The sequence below is a fragment of the Molothrus ater genome, chromosome 13, assembly GCF_012460135.2.
Source record: "Molothrus ater isolate BHLD 08-10-18 breed brown headed cowbird chromosome 13, BPBGC_Mater_1.1, whole genome shotgun sequence".
Lineage (NCBI taxonomy): Eukaryota > Metazoa > Chordata > Aves > Passeriformes > Icteridae > Molothrus > Molothrus ater.
In genome coordinates, this window is record NC_050490.2 from 5518492 (window position 1) to 5532637 (window position 14146).

The window sequence follows — 14146 nt, forward strand, 5'->3', positions numbered from 1 at the left end:
TAAAGTTCACCAAGTGCAGCAAAAATTCCTTTTCATATAGGAAAAAAAAGCCTTGCAGAGCATTTCATTTATGAAAAGCCTGTTTGAATATGAAAGCCAGTGAACAAAAAGATGAGAGTAACATCTTTTGTTAGGCTGCTATGGAGACAAACCTCTGGGCCTGGAAAATCCTTTCCTCTGAAAAACTCTTTCAACATTTGAAAATAAAACTATAAAATATATCTCTCTGGTAGTTTGACACTCTACTCTTTAAAACTACTTTTGTAATTGCCAGCAATTGTTACAAATTATGATTGGATCCAGAAGTAATATTGTTATTCTTTGTTGGCTCAGCATTAGCACAGCAAAGAAATAAATGGCTTGTCAGAACAGATATAATTAAAAGTCTCTTTCTGGTAGGCCATTACCTCATTATCCATGCAGCTGGGATTTATTTCTGTGCCTCCCCTGATAGCAGCCTTGCAGTGGTTCCTTTTCACCCTGCCTATCTCATCTGTGCAGGATGCACAGCCATTACAGTGGGAATAGCCCATAAACACACAGAAATCCCATCTGAGCTGGCTTTGCCTGCACAGGGTGTCAGGCAGATGCAGACACTGCACTGCTGCAGCTGAAAAAGGATGTTGTGCACACACACATAACAGCTATGAGTGTTGTGTGATGGGGAGCTGAGCATTAGATGACCTGTCAGGCACTTTCTGACAGTCCTTATGCTACAGTTATTTTAAAATTACGTTATTTAAATACAAATGGTCCTTATGTATCACATTATTGTCTTCTAGATTTGGTCCTTGTATATAACTTTTTTTTCTTCATTGTGAAAAAAAATCTGTGAATTACCAGTTATATTCTCACTGCTGATAAAACACCACTTCTCAGTCTAGATCTCACTTTCTCTGAGAACTCTATCTACCCTGTCCCTAGCCTAGCACAAGCTATCTAAAAACACAGTAAAACTTTATAGAACATCTTATTCTTCCCTGCATTTGTTTACTGTCATTTAAAAAAAAAATTACAGGGTTTCAACAGTGTAATATAAAAGTGAGATGAGGAGAAATCTTGTTTTAATAGGTTATTAAAGGTTATTATTAAGGCATTTACACAGAATAACATTTGTCTGGCACTATTTTATCCTAATGCTTTGCTACTCTATGGGCAGTTGCAATAAAACTGATTGTGAAGCTACTGAAGTTTCACATCTGATGTGCTGCAGCTGGTCTAAGGCATTGCAAACCTGTCACAGCTGAGTGGATTGAACCAGTGTGGTTTACACCTTTTTTTTTCCTTCTTTGCCCTTCAGTTTACAGAGTCAAGAGAACATAGACTCTTGCTTACAAGAAGCAGCTGTGTCTTGCTTTATCTAATATTATAGCTGTTGCCATGTTCAACAAATACAAGTTAAAAGTCCTGGCTGAATAAAATCATATTTACTTAAAGATATTGCTCAGTTTAAACTCACCAGCTTCAGCTGTCATAGCTCCACTGGCTGGAGACAAAACTCTTAAGGCTGCTTTGAGTCAGCCCTTGCAAATACAGGAGTCACTAAATGTGTGCTGTAAATGCAGAATATTTTTTTCTCTGTGTGTTCTGTCCCTGGCTTAGCAGGGTCTGGAAGTCTGGGCAGAGCCACTCAGCCTCTGTCTGCTTCTCTTTCTACCTCATTAAAACACTTAATGCTCACAAAAGGAAGCTGCCTGCCTCCCCTGGAGAGATTCCTGAATGAAGAGACCACTTTCTATGTCTGGGGTTGTTTGAAAGAAAAAACTGGCTGATGGTATTAAAAGTGCTAAAAGTGCTTTGAGAGCCAAGCAGGGAAAAGGGCTCTGGATAGATATGCAAGCCATTATCTTTTCCTTTATGCCAGTGGGGTGAGGGATCACATTTCCATTTGCTCTAAAAGCTTTCATTTCAGCTGTACCGTCTCTATATTTTCTTGTACACCACAAAAAATATATTTACAGGGGGTTTTTTTAGTACATGCTGCTTTTTGTCTTTTCTGATTACTGCTCCCCAACAGCAAGGAGCAAACTTATTCTAGCAGTGAGTTAAATTGAGAAGCTTTCTGTAAAAGAGATCTGTGTAGTAGAGTTTATCTTGTGAGCTGTGTGATTAGAAGGTGGACGACCTGCAAAAAATACATTGTATGTGACTGAAATTCAAGACCCAATTCTGTGAAGTGAGAGTGCTTCTTTCCATTGAAGCCCACCAGAAATACTTTAAGGACTACAGGAGGTAACACAGCCACTGGAGAGAGCATGGTGGAAGATAAATCTCACTGCAGGAGGAATGTGTTGGGTTTTTGGTTGTGTTTTGTTTTGTTTTGTTTTCTGCAGGCTGAGAAAGGCAAAGCAAAGAATATAATATAATTTTTATAAGCACAGAATAACAATATATTCTCACTCCTCAAATCAAACAGTCTGAACTAAAAGTGAGAAGGGATTTCTTTTTTTATAGCATTGTGATTTGTGGAGAGGAGTTTAAAGGAAGAAGGAAGGTGCTAGTGCCATCCAGAAAAACATTCCAGTCAACCACAAACAATGTTTTACCTTCAACACGTTCCAGACTGGCCACATCCCCACATACTGCACTTTTGAATTAGATAACAAACTCACTGGGGCACAAGCCCATCTGACCATACTTGTATTTAGCTCTGAACAAACGACCAGATCACAACAAATAATGATTCTTGGCATATCATTCTAACCATTGACAGTAACTGCACAAACAGGCATCAGCTGATGCTCCAGCACTCTTTTCTTTTCCTCCAAGAACTGGTTTTTCTCAGTAAACAAAAGGTAAATCCCAGCGCTGATAAAGTCTGCTTAGTTCCAGAGATTGGAGCTGTACATTATCTGCCTTGTGTGATTCATGGACTAAGTAATTTGAAATAATTTGCCAGCAATTTCTATCTAATGCACAGCAGTCTAGTCTGCCAGGGTGGATCCCCTTGCAGCATAGATACTGTTGCTAAGGAGGAAACATTCTCAACTCCACACCAGATTGAGATTTCTCTTTCTGCATGCACTCTATGCATGTTGCAACCTCAGAATACTTTAGGTAACAATGTCTGCTGGGACTGTGTCTGCTGGATGTAGTTCTTCTTGTAGAATTATTACCCAGTTGTAGGGGTCATAACATTCAGAACTTGTGCCAAATTCTTTACTGGAACCTCAGCTGCCAGTTAAAGAAGAATGGCCTAATTTGCCTCCTCCATCCCGAGCTCCCTGTGGCCAGCAGCACTGACCAGTGTAGAGGGAAGCTGTGACCCTGGAGAGCAGAGCTCCCTCCTCTCCTGCAGGGGCACGGGAGGTTGTGTCCCAGCAGTGCATAAATCTCTCTTCCCCTGTCTCCACTTTTGTATGGCTACAACCTGCATCACTGTGAAAGGTATTTTTATGTTCCCAGTCAGAGACTGAAAATGCAAATTATAACAGGCAGAAATCTCAAAAAAAACCCTCCCTCTAACAAACCACTAAAGTAACATTTAAAAACTCATTGATTAATACTTTCAACAAGCATCTTCTGGAATCTTGACAGTGTCACCACTCATTAAATGCCAGTAAGGGCTGCATGATGATGTTTCTAAGCCTCAGTAAGCATTGCTGTCTCCTGGCAGATTTGCAGCTTGATGCGAGGTGGAATAGCAGAGAGGGGCGGGGTGAGAGTGGGACACCGCATCATCGAGATCAACGGGCAGAGCGTCGTGGCTACGGCTCACGAGAAGATCGTGCAAGCATTGTCCAACTCGGTGGGAGAGGTAAGGGAACAAAGCCTTTATCAAGCAAGTAAAATAGTTGAAAGAATGTATGTTTCAGTGGAAAAGAGTGTCAACACAGCATAAAATCACCAATTCAGTAAATTAAGTTTGGTACTAATAAGAAGCAATTAACAGCTGGGTTTTTTTAACAACTAATGATGCACATTCCCTGCATTTTTCCATTCATTTTTAAGAATTTCTGGCATAATTCTATACCTTCAACCTACTGTCTGAATTAAATCAAGTGATTAAAGGAAGAAACCACTCAGGGATATTGGCTGTGAAGATGTCTCTTATCACTACAGCATCTTCCATAGAAACTAATTACTATGTCTGAAAGATGCAAACTGATATACATTTTAATAATTTAATTTCCAACTTACCTTGGAAGTAAGTTAAGACACCACTCTCCAGTACTTCTAGTGAGATCAGCAATGAATAAGCAAGATTGTCCAGTTTTTCCAAATCCCTCCTGAATTTAATGGTAGTCTAAATACAGAACCCTGGCCAGATCTCCCACTAGTTCCTCTGACAAAAATTAGAGACAGCTGGTTTCCTCCTGGAAAATGATACCTGACAAATCATAATAGAGTATGTGCACTTTGTCAGGAGCAAAGCTGTAAATTCCAACAGCCCCTCCATGGTCCCCCTTCACTGTGTAACTTCTCACCTATCATAGGAAAACAGCATGAAACTTTTCTTCTTTACAGTGTGAAAAGAAGATACCAAGGCAGCTGGTCAGGGTCTGAATTATCAGTCAGTAAAGTTTCCCTTTCTTCCTCTTGTGTTGTCCAGTAGATACTTAGGGCTGTAAGTCCAGTTCTGGTGGAGACCTGATTACCTGAGCCTTGGACTCTGTCAGTCTGTGAAATCCTCTGGCACTGGGGACTGGAGCCCCAGGACTCCTTGAGGAAGGAACTGAAGTACATTAGCCATAGGAGAAACTGTTCCACCAAACTCTTGATTGGCATTTGAACAGCTGGTGGCAAAGTCCAAGTTCTGTGTTCAGAAAATCATACTGTAATTAGGTGAAAATATGAAATGACATTCCCACAGAGAGGAAGACAGAATACAAATCTAAGTTCCATTAATACCAGAACAGCAGAATGAATTTTCAGAGATATTTGTGCTACTTCTTATTTAAGGTCTGTAAATTTTACTGTAATTGGAGCAGAGTATATCAACAAAAAGTGTTTAGGTGGCTTTTAAAACTATATGATGTCACATCATGTAGTTAACATTAATAAATAATTAAAAAACAAAACTAAACTAAACAAAAAACCCCAAACCACATGAAAAAAAGCAAAGACAGCAAACCAGCATCCTAAAACCAGAAAACTTTGAACTAGAAACTCTAGGAAAAAAAATCTATAAAAGCCAGGACAAAAAATGCACTTTGACCACAGGGAGACACAGATGGGGCCTTCTGGATTATTTTAAACTAGTACCAGCTCTATTAATGTCTGTGTAATCAATTGACAGATTCACATGAAGACTATGCCAGCTGCCATGTTCAGGCTCCTAACAGGTCAAGAGACCCCCCTGTACATCTAACATCTTCCATCCAAGCTGAAGCTGTCATAACTGAAGAGAATTTTGTATTTTGTATGAATGAAAGGCTTGGAAGCTGACCTGAGGACTCCAGAACAAGGAACAGACAGGTGTCTCTGCCTTTTCTCTCCTTCCTTTCTATTTCTTTGACAAAAAGTGTTCAGAAGGATGGTCAAGGACAATAATCACTGACAAAAATCTTTGTAAACATTTAAGTATTTTGAACATCTTCTAAACTCTTTTCTCATAGAACTTAAACCATATTTATTTGTAACCTTTATGTGGAGTGATGTATGTCTGTCTTGTTTGATAACACAGTGAATGTGAATATTTGATGAATGAGACTGCAGGAGAAGGCAAAGAGAAGCAATTAGAGAAAGTTCTGGCTGCGTCAAGTTAAAAAAAAATCCCAGTCCCATAAAGTGGTCCAATACTGATGACTTTGCATAATTTTAAAACTGGTGCTGAATTGATGGTATTTCAGTGGAAAGGAATGTGTGCAGTTCAAACTTTTAGACTCTACTGTAAAGAAAACCACTGTAGTACTTGGTATTGTTATGACAAGTGTAACCTGTTTGGCAAGGTGTGAACATAAACATGTAACAAGTGTTTCATATGCTAAATAAAGAATAATTGCCACAAGATTAAAATCAAAATATTTATTTAGATACATATTTATTTTTAATGCTTGTGATTTTTATGATTTAACAGAGTTGTTTCATGGATAACTTATTGCACAGGTTGTGTAATGTATGTGTTGGGCTGGGTTTTGTTTTTCTTTCATTTTTGCATATATTTTGCATATTACCTTTTTGTTCATAATAGCTCAAAATGGGAAAGCCATGCTTACCTGTTTCTGTCTTTTATAAAGCATTCTTATTCCTAAGGCAATGTGTTCTGAATGTAAATTGTTTTGACAAATAACCTAGCACCATCAGCAGTATTAGAATGTGTGTAGATAAAAAACCTAGTAGTAAAGTTGTATTCCTTATGAGATAAATGTTAATTGGTGTAACTTTGTCTATTTTTTTTCTTTTGGCCAAGGCCTTGAAGAAAATACACTGTGACTTAAGAAGCCTTACCATGCAGTAACTAAAGAGCTTTAGATGACTGTACTTCAAGGAGTAGTGTGTTGCATGCAACTGACCTTAGGAAAGAATTAACCTATCACTAATAAATCTGAAATAAGAAAGGAAGCTTGCTTATTTTGTTTGTTGTGTAACTTTACATAGTAAAAAATTCCAAGTAGAAGATCATTTAATTCTTCATCTAAGTGCAGTTGCAAAGGTCACAGATTTTTTTTTTAAGGAAATATTCTCTTGAATTAGGAATTTGTGTATCATTATGATCTTGAGAGTAGAAGCTTTCAATTAGCATACCTTGTTGCCACTGGATGTCACTGTAACTTCACATCAATACAGAAGCATGCTATAATTAAAATACATTAAAATGGATGAATCTGTAAAACTTAAACTACCCATCTTCAGCTACATTCCTTTGTGACCTTTTCACAGGGTGTCTGCCCAGCTCAGAGTGACACAAATGAAACCAGTATATGATTAAACCTCAAATGGAAACTAAGGCTACTGACAAGCACTGCTGCAAAAAAATTAAAATCCCGAAACATCAACCTGTGGTAGGTTCTTATGAGAACCTTCTCTTTAAGGCCTTTCCAATTTCCTCTGAAAGAGCCAGGATGAAGCTTGCACTGGAAGATGTTGCTGGCAGACCTGTGTTTATGCTGGTAATGAAATCAGTGTCAATATTTACTTTTTGATATTTTTTTAAAGATCAATGTTAAATAAATCATAAACACAGCAGAACCACAATAACATGTTTTAGTAATAAAATTGTCAAAACTATGAATTGGAGTAACAATTCTTTTTGAAAATACTCAAGGCTTGGCTAGATAAAAATTCTTTTAACTTCCAATCAGTTGCTGTTGGTAAAAAGTTTGTGAAAAATGCAGAATTTCAGTCTTCTTCCCTAATGCATCTTTTGGTCACACACTTGAGGGGATTTACCATCAGTTCTTGGTCACACACTACTTGCAGGACTGAAGTGGTGAACATTCAGAACAGAGCAGGAATAAACCACACTGCAGCCAGTACTGCAGCTTAAAAGGGCAGCCCTGGGAGGGGGAGCAGTTTTAATTGGACAGATCAGTTAGTCTGGAATGACAGACACTGGAAGAATGGATTAGAAGGGCACTGTGTATGTGTATAAATCACCTTTATGTTTGTATCCAAATCAGTGTTGAAAAGGCAAAGTCCAGAAATACTTTTTTATTAAAACACTGACGATAGTTAAAACACTTTGAGGTACATTAAATAAATACAACTTTTAAGTTGTACAGCCAGTCTCTGGTGGGTTTGCAATGGTTTTCAAGAAATGCTGGGCAGCATCAGTAGCATTTCTATAAGTACAGTGAAATAAATGCATTTCTGGTTGGGAAAACACTTGTTATGACTTCACTAATAAATCAATTAAAAGTTTGCAAAAATCAAGGCTGAAATTTACATTCAGAAAAACAGCCGTTCTCATCCTGCTGTGGGGAAAAAAGTGGAATTCCAAAGGAAGACACTTTTTCCTTTTAAAGTCATCCACTAGTTGTGTTTGTCCCAGTCCTGGTTTCTTCCACAGCTCTCAGCTGCCATGACATACCTGTGGACCCTCTCAGAGGATGCTTTCCCGGGGCACTCGGATCACAGGATGGTTTCCTGGGCACATCCTGGTCACAGGATGGTTTCCTGGGACACCCCAGTCACAGGATGGTTTCCTGGGACACCCCGGTCACAGGATGGTTTCCTGGGACACCCTGGTCACAGGATGGTTTCCCAGGGCACTCGGATCACAGGATGGTTTCCTGGGCACACCCCGGTCACAGGATGGTTTCCCGGGACACCCCGGTCACAGGATGGTTTCCTGGGCACACCCCGGTCACAGGATGGTTTCCCAGGACACCCCGGTCACAGGATGGTTTCCTGGCACACCCCGGTCACAGGATGGTTTCCTGGGCACACCCCGATCACAGGATGGTTTCCTGGGACACCCCGATCACAGGATGGTTTCCCAGGACACCCCGGTCACAGGATGGTTTCCTGGGACACCCCGATCACAGGATGGTTTCCTGGGACACCCCGGTCACAGGATGGTTTCCTGGGACACCCCGATCACAGGATGGTTTCCCGGCACACCCCGGTCACAGGATGGTTTCCTGGGACACCCCGGTCACAGGATGGTTTCCCGGGACACCCCGGTCACAGGATGGTTTCCCGGGACACCCCGATCACAGGATGGTTTCCCGGCACACCCCGGTCACAGGATGGTTTCCCGGCACACCCCGGTCACAGGATGGTTTCCCGGCACACCCCGATCAGGCTGTGCGGCCGCTCCCGCTCCAGGGCGCGGCTGAGCGCGGTCCGGCTGCGCGCCGGGGCCGCGGCGGAGCTCAGGGCGCCGCAGCTCCGCAGGTGCAGATCCCCCTGCAGCCGCTTCCTGCAGCCGCCCCCGCCCTGCTGGGAGCTCGTCATCACCTGCGGGGAGAGGCAGAAGGGGAGGAGAAAAAAATGGGGAGAACGGGGTGAGAAAAGTTCTCGTTTAAAAGCTTCAGTCTCTGGATAATATTTCATTTAAGCTGTCTAACACTGAAACTCTTCCAAAGGAGGTTCAGCCCTCCAGAACCCCTCCTGCTTCTGTCCTTGCAGCTGGTCAGGGCTCAGGACTGGGGACCTGGAAAGCACAGCCAGGCTCTCTGTCTGAACTGCAGTGTAAAATGTATTGCTGCCCAATAAATACAAATTATTTCTTAATAATGCCATGTAACTATAAAGAACTTCTGTAGGAATTGTCTGAAGAATTTAAACTGTACAAACATTCAAATAAGGTATTTGCCTATGGAAACTGGACACACCTTTAGAACATCAGTGGCCTACCTGGTCTATGATATTGGCACTGAAGATGGCTTCTTCCATGTGTCTCTCATCAGATTTAATGACTGACCGTATGCTGTTCACTACGTGACGCACTTCTGGAGGGAGATTACAGTTTGAATGTTCCAAAAATTTTGCCACTAAAATTTTTGTGTCTTTATAGGCCTTAAGGTCCACTAAGGAGTGTGGCCGCTCTTTCGAGACTGTGTGAAAAGCCTTTGGCTTTAGGTGCAGATCAATTTTCCTTGTATCCCTCTGTTTTCCAGTTGGTAGAAAACTGCTCAAAGAATGCTGGCAAGCAGAGGCAGCCATATGACAACCAGAGACAGGAACTAAAAAAGGGGGGGAAGAATATCTTTAAAGTAATAGTTTAACAAAAGAAAAAGAGAAAGGAAAAAAAAAGGCAAAACAAATATTGTCACAAAGTTTCTACTTTGTCATAAAATGTCTGTTTGGTTGAAGAGTAGCAAAAACATGCAGTCAAGGAAACAGTACAAAATGGGTAATTTTAACCAGGAGTAATCAGGAGTAATCAGGAGTAAGACCTTCCCATGGCCAAGAGGACTGCCTGGAGAATGAGTGGGTGGGTAATCAAAGGACTTCACAAACCAGACATTTTTGTTACCTCCACCTTTAAGGACTTCAGTTGACATTAATGCTAAGGAAACCCATCAGCTACTCTGTGTCACATGCAACTCGTACAGTTTTAGGCCCAGACCCTCACCCCAACTTTAAGACTAAAGTTCTGCCTATTTCTAGGCCTTGGAAATTATATGCAAGAGAGATTAGTGAGAAACACAGAGAAAGCAAAAATGCTGATCTAGACCAGGGGACCTAATTGACAGCATTTATTTTCATTCAGGTTCCATCAGCATTGTACACCATACATGTATGCTGTTAACTGGCTTTTCTGCCCCAGATTTTTCAAAGCTCATTTCTCTCTCAGAAGCTTTTCATTATTTTTAAAAGAAAATAAGGAAACCCATCCTCTGCTTTAGAAAACCAATTCTCACCTGTTTCTCCTGTAGCTGGAGATAATCCTGCACCTTGGCACTGCCTGCACACAGAAGTCCAGGCACAATTATCACCTTCAACCAAAGGCAGACAGAAAGAGCAAAGTCAACCCCTGCTGTCCTCTGTCCAAAGCAAGGAAAAATACACTGAACCTTTTATTATCTCCTTTATAGAATGAAACTACTCAGAAGAATTACTGCTTTCAAGATGTCCACTCATAAAGAGAAGCTACTACACCCAGAGATGCCTTATGAGTTGTTACACAGATACAAACAGGAAGACAGAGCTGATGTTTTATGGTTTTCTCTGTGATCCTAAATATTTCAGGCCTAAGTGCTGAAACTATGGCAAGCTCCCTATAGAGGCAGACCTCAGACCTTTTCTGTATTTCCTGGGTGGACAGAGTTTATATTGGAAAATGGGAAAAATGAGAAAGATGAATCCCTCTAATTTCTACAAACCCAGCATTTTTTATTCAATATTTCTCCTCCTTTTAAAAATATATTATCGTTATTTTCAGTACAAATGTAACACATCATTGTTTAAATGAATGGGTGGGTGAGCAGGGTGGTGCTTGACGAGCCAATCAATAACAAGTGGTTATGAAGCATCAACAGACAGCTTTGGATGCCATCTAATGACAGTTTCTGGGATTCCAACATGAGGATCAATGATGATGAGATCACACTGTACAGTAACTACCACCTGCAGGCTTTTTCATTTCTGACAAGATGGAATAAATCCTCACATTTGCTTGTTAATCTGTTTCCAAGATTGAAAATGGTTTTGAACTTCTAGGTAGCTTAGGAGAAGTTTTCTTCCATATCTCCAGGGACAGTTTATAATGAAAAGCTGGCATAATCCTCTCTGGTAGAGCGAATAATTAAATGAAGGAAACAAATGTAAGATGCTTAAAACATAGCAAATCTGTAAGAAATTAAGAGAGACAGCTTCTATTCTGTCTTTAATTTGTTCTATTATGCTTAAGTACTGTAGCACATGAATCATGGCATGGTTGTTAAGAGGAGACACTTCAGAGGTTCTGTCTTCCCATCCATTACTAAACAGTTTAATGTACTTGCAGCAAGTCACAACTACACCACTGGACATGACCCTGAATTATCTGGAACACAAACACTACAATAATCACTCAGGCACTTAACTGATACAGCCACATGGTCTATCACAGCTGATGATAAATGAAATTTATTGTAATAAACATCTGTGCTAGGAGTTGATTTTGTCTGCCTTTGCCATGACAAACTTTACAGGGAAAAGGCAGAAAAAACACACAAACTATTAACTTTTAAGTCATTTCTTTTACGAAGGAACCATGTCTGACAGTGGTATGTGAACCCACCATTTTTATGTTTTTCAGGGAGTACAGAGTGAGTACAAAAGCACCTATTAAACTAAACCTTCATTTATAATTTCTCTGCTAGGAATGACAGGTATTTAAAGAAAAAAAAAAAACAAACAAGTTTACCTAAAAGGGTTTAGTGGGAGAACTATTTGACTATACCGTATAAACCCCATCAGGTCAAGATGTGCTTGAAGCAAATGAATTCTGGTTTTTATTGGCCTGAAAGACTGGTTCCATTACATCTCATTGCTGTTGTGTCACTGTCCTGCTGTACATATGCACCATCCCCATGTGAAATAATTTCTGTTCCAAACTATGGGCAGTGCAATCACAGTGCAATTCAAAATCCATTTCACAAAAATCTACACAGTAAATGTCAAGGTTGTGCTTCTAAACCTCTTCATATTGGCTTGGAGGTGAGGCAGAAAATAAAGTAGTAATTTTTTCTTATAGTAGAAAGGCAGTGTCTTAAGAAAAACCCAAGCCCCAGCTACAATCTGATCACTGCATTTTCCTTTTTGAGAACACGGCCAAAGCTCCTCTAGCCTCAGCTCTCCAAAATCCACAGTTATTAATATTAACAATGTGTAGTTACAGCTCTGTCTTTCATAAAGTCATGTCCACTTGACCAGTTCTTTTACTCTAGGACAATTTTTAAAGGTAGGTGTATGTTACTGAAAAAAACCCAAAGCACTTTTTCTTGTGTGTTGGTTGAGGGAGCTCAGTTGGTTCCCTTTATCTTTGCCTGTAATTTAATTCTGTAGGTATACTTGAAAATTCTGCAGTAAATATCAGCAGTCAGTCATGAAAAATCCAGATCAAATGCCTTTTGAAACTTACAAAGACTGTAAAGAGCTTCAGCTGTTTGTCACAGTTTAGGAAAATACGCTTCAGGGCTGCTACGAACAGCCAGAATGTGTCACTAGAATTGGGCTCCTTCCGAACTACCTATGATTTCCAAATCAGGTCCAACAAAAAGTAGAGGAAGGGGATGCAATGTAAACCTTCACAGAGTAAAATATTGCAAACTAGTTTGCCAAACAGATGTATGAAGAAATACATCTAGGCTTAACCAGAGACTCGAGTCAGTCCTTCCCTTAAGGGTTTCATTAGGAAGTGCCTCTGTAGGCAGCAGAGCAGGTCAGCACCCAGCCCCTCCGAGTCCCTGCTCTTGCTCCCCCTCCCCTGGCTGTCAGCATCTCTAGAACTTTCTCTGCCTCTTCACTCCAGCCTTTGCTAAGCCCAGTTACATCTCAGTAATGTCCAACTCGTGTCCCTCCATGCCACTTTTGCAGAAGAGAAGATAAATGTATTTAGGACACATTAAGAAGGAAAGGAGGGCATCTGTCCCACCAGGCGTCCAGAGCCAGCTGGAGCACGTGGGCACGGCTGCCCATGGCAAACACTGCTCCATGAGCACATGGAGCACAGCTCTGGAACCTTGCAGAGCCTGATCCAGAACAGAAAGGGTTGTTCTTCTTGACTTTCACACAGCAGAAAGGATTCAGAAATTCCTACTTACTGTCTGCTTACTGGCAGCTTCATTGCACATATGTCCTAGCAGAGTAAATGTCATAAAATAAATGCAGACTTCTAGATTAAAGATTCACTTTTCCTGGCTCAGATGCAGAGGCTACATTTCTAAAGGTAAAAGACATTCAATTATTGAGCTAAGTATGAAGTCTCTGAAATGATATTATAAAGATTCAAGAAGTGCAATAGAACCAAAACATCATCCTAAATGGAACAAGTTATCTCAATATTTTGTCTCCTTTTGCTCTGAGTTAGTCACATCCAGATTCTTCCTCTGGATCCCTTACAAAGCCTGGTGAACAGATCTTGTAGCAGCACAACCCACGCCATCTTCAAAAGCTTTTAATCTTTACTTCCAAGCCACTTCTCCAGGTTACCCTTCTGAATCTCTCTAAACAGCTTAGATCCCTTTCAAATGGTTTAGACAGTTCCACATTCCTGCTACTATTCTCTACTAAATCAACCCTTTCTCTTTCACTAACAAGCATATTTTTATGAAGATACACTGTTCAGCTAACATCTCCTCCTCCCTACTTTTCTAAAAGGAGATTCATAGCAGAAGACACTTATCCACGACAGCCAAAAGCTTTTCTTTTCCTTTATCATCTTGTCATGTGCCTCATGTTCGTTTCTTTGTCCTTCAAAACTTTTCACCATACACCCCAAGCTGCCACTAGTCACAGTGGCTGCCTCTGACATGCCTCAATACTGCCAATGTCAGTGTCACCTTGAGGAATCACATCCTGCTGTACAACAAGCGTGACAGCTCCAGTCGGAGTTTCCTAAATAAACCCCAGCTGCCATTGCACTTCTCAGTTTAGCCTCTCGGTAGAACAGTAATAGAGAGGTGGGAAAAGCTACTCAACACATGGTTTTCTGAGCAGTGCAGAAAGAATGGTGAAATTTAGAAAACCCAAACTTAATTTCAATCTGTCAATTTTTCCATTTCCATTCTTAAATTTTTTCAAATTTAGAAAATACGCATGGAGCTAAAGC

General features: G+C 40.5%; 2 protein-coding genes across 10 annotated transcripts in view; one reads left to right on the forward strand and one right to left on the reverse strand.

The window, feature by feature from the left end:
* Positions 1-6504, forward strand: part of APBA2 (amyloid beta precursor protein binding family A member 2) — an 83604-nt gene extending 77100 nt beyond the window's left edge. For all 5 annotated transcript variants that reach the window (XM_054516241.1, XM_054516242.1, XM_036389566.2 and 2 more), the window contains 2 exons: positions 3617-3757; positions 5240-6504. In XM_054516241.1, the coding sequence (XP_054372216.1) occupies positions 3617-3757; positions 5240-5311 (213 nt within the window). In that variant the 3' untranslated portion in view covers positions 5312-6504. The remainder of the gene's footprint in view (positions 1-3616; positions 3758-5239) is intronic.
* Positions 5953-14146, reverse strand: part of ENTREP2 (endosomal transmembrane epsin interactor 2) — a 91152-nt gene continuing 82958 nt past the window's right edge. For all 5 annotated transcript variants that reach the window (XM_036389569.2, XM_036389574.2, XM_036389572.2 and 2 more), the window contains 3 exons: positions 10254-10328; positions 9244-9572; positions 5953-8844 (listed from right to left, as the gene is read on the reverse strand). In XM_036389569.2, the coding sequence (XP_036245462.1) occupies positions 8656-8844; positions 9244-9572; positions 10254-10328 (593 nt within the window). In that variant the 3' untranslated portion in view covers positions 5953-8655. The remainder of the gene's footprint in view (positions 8845-9243; positions 9573-10253; positions 10329-14146) is intronic.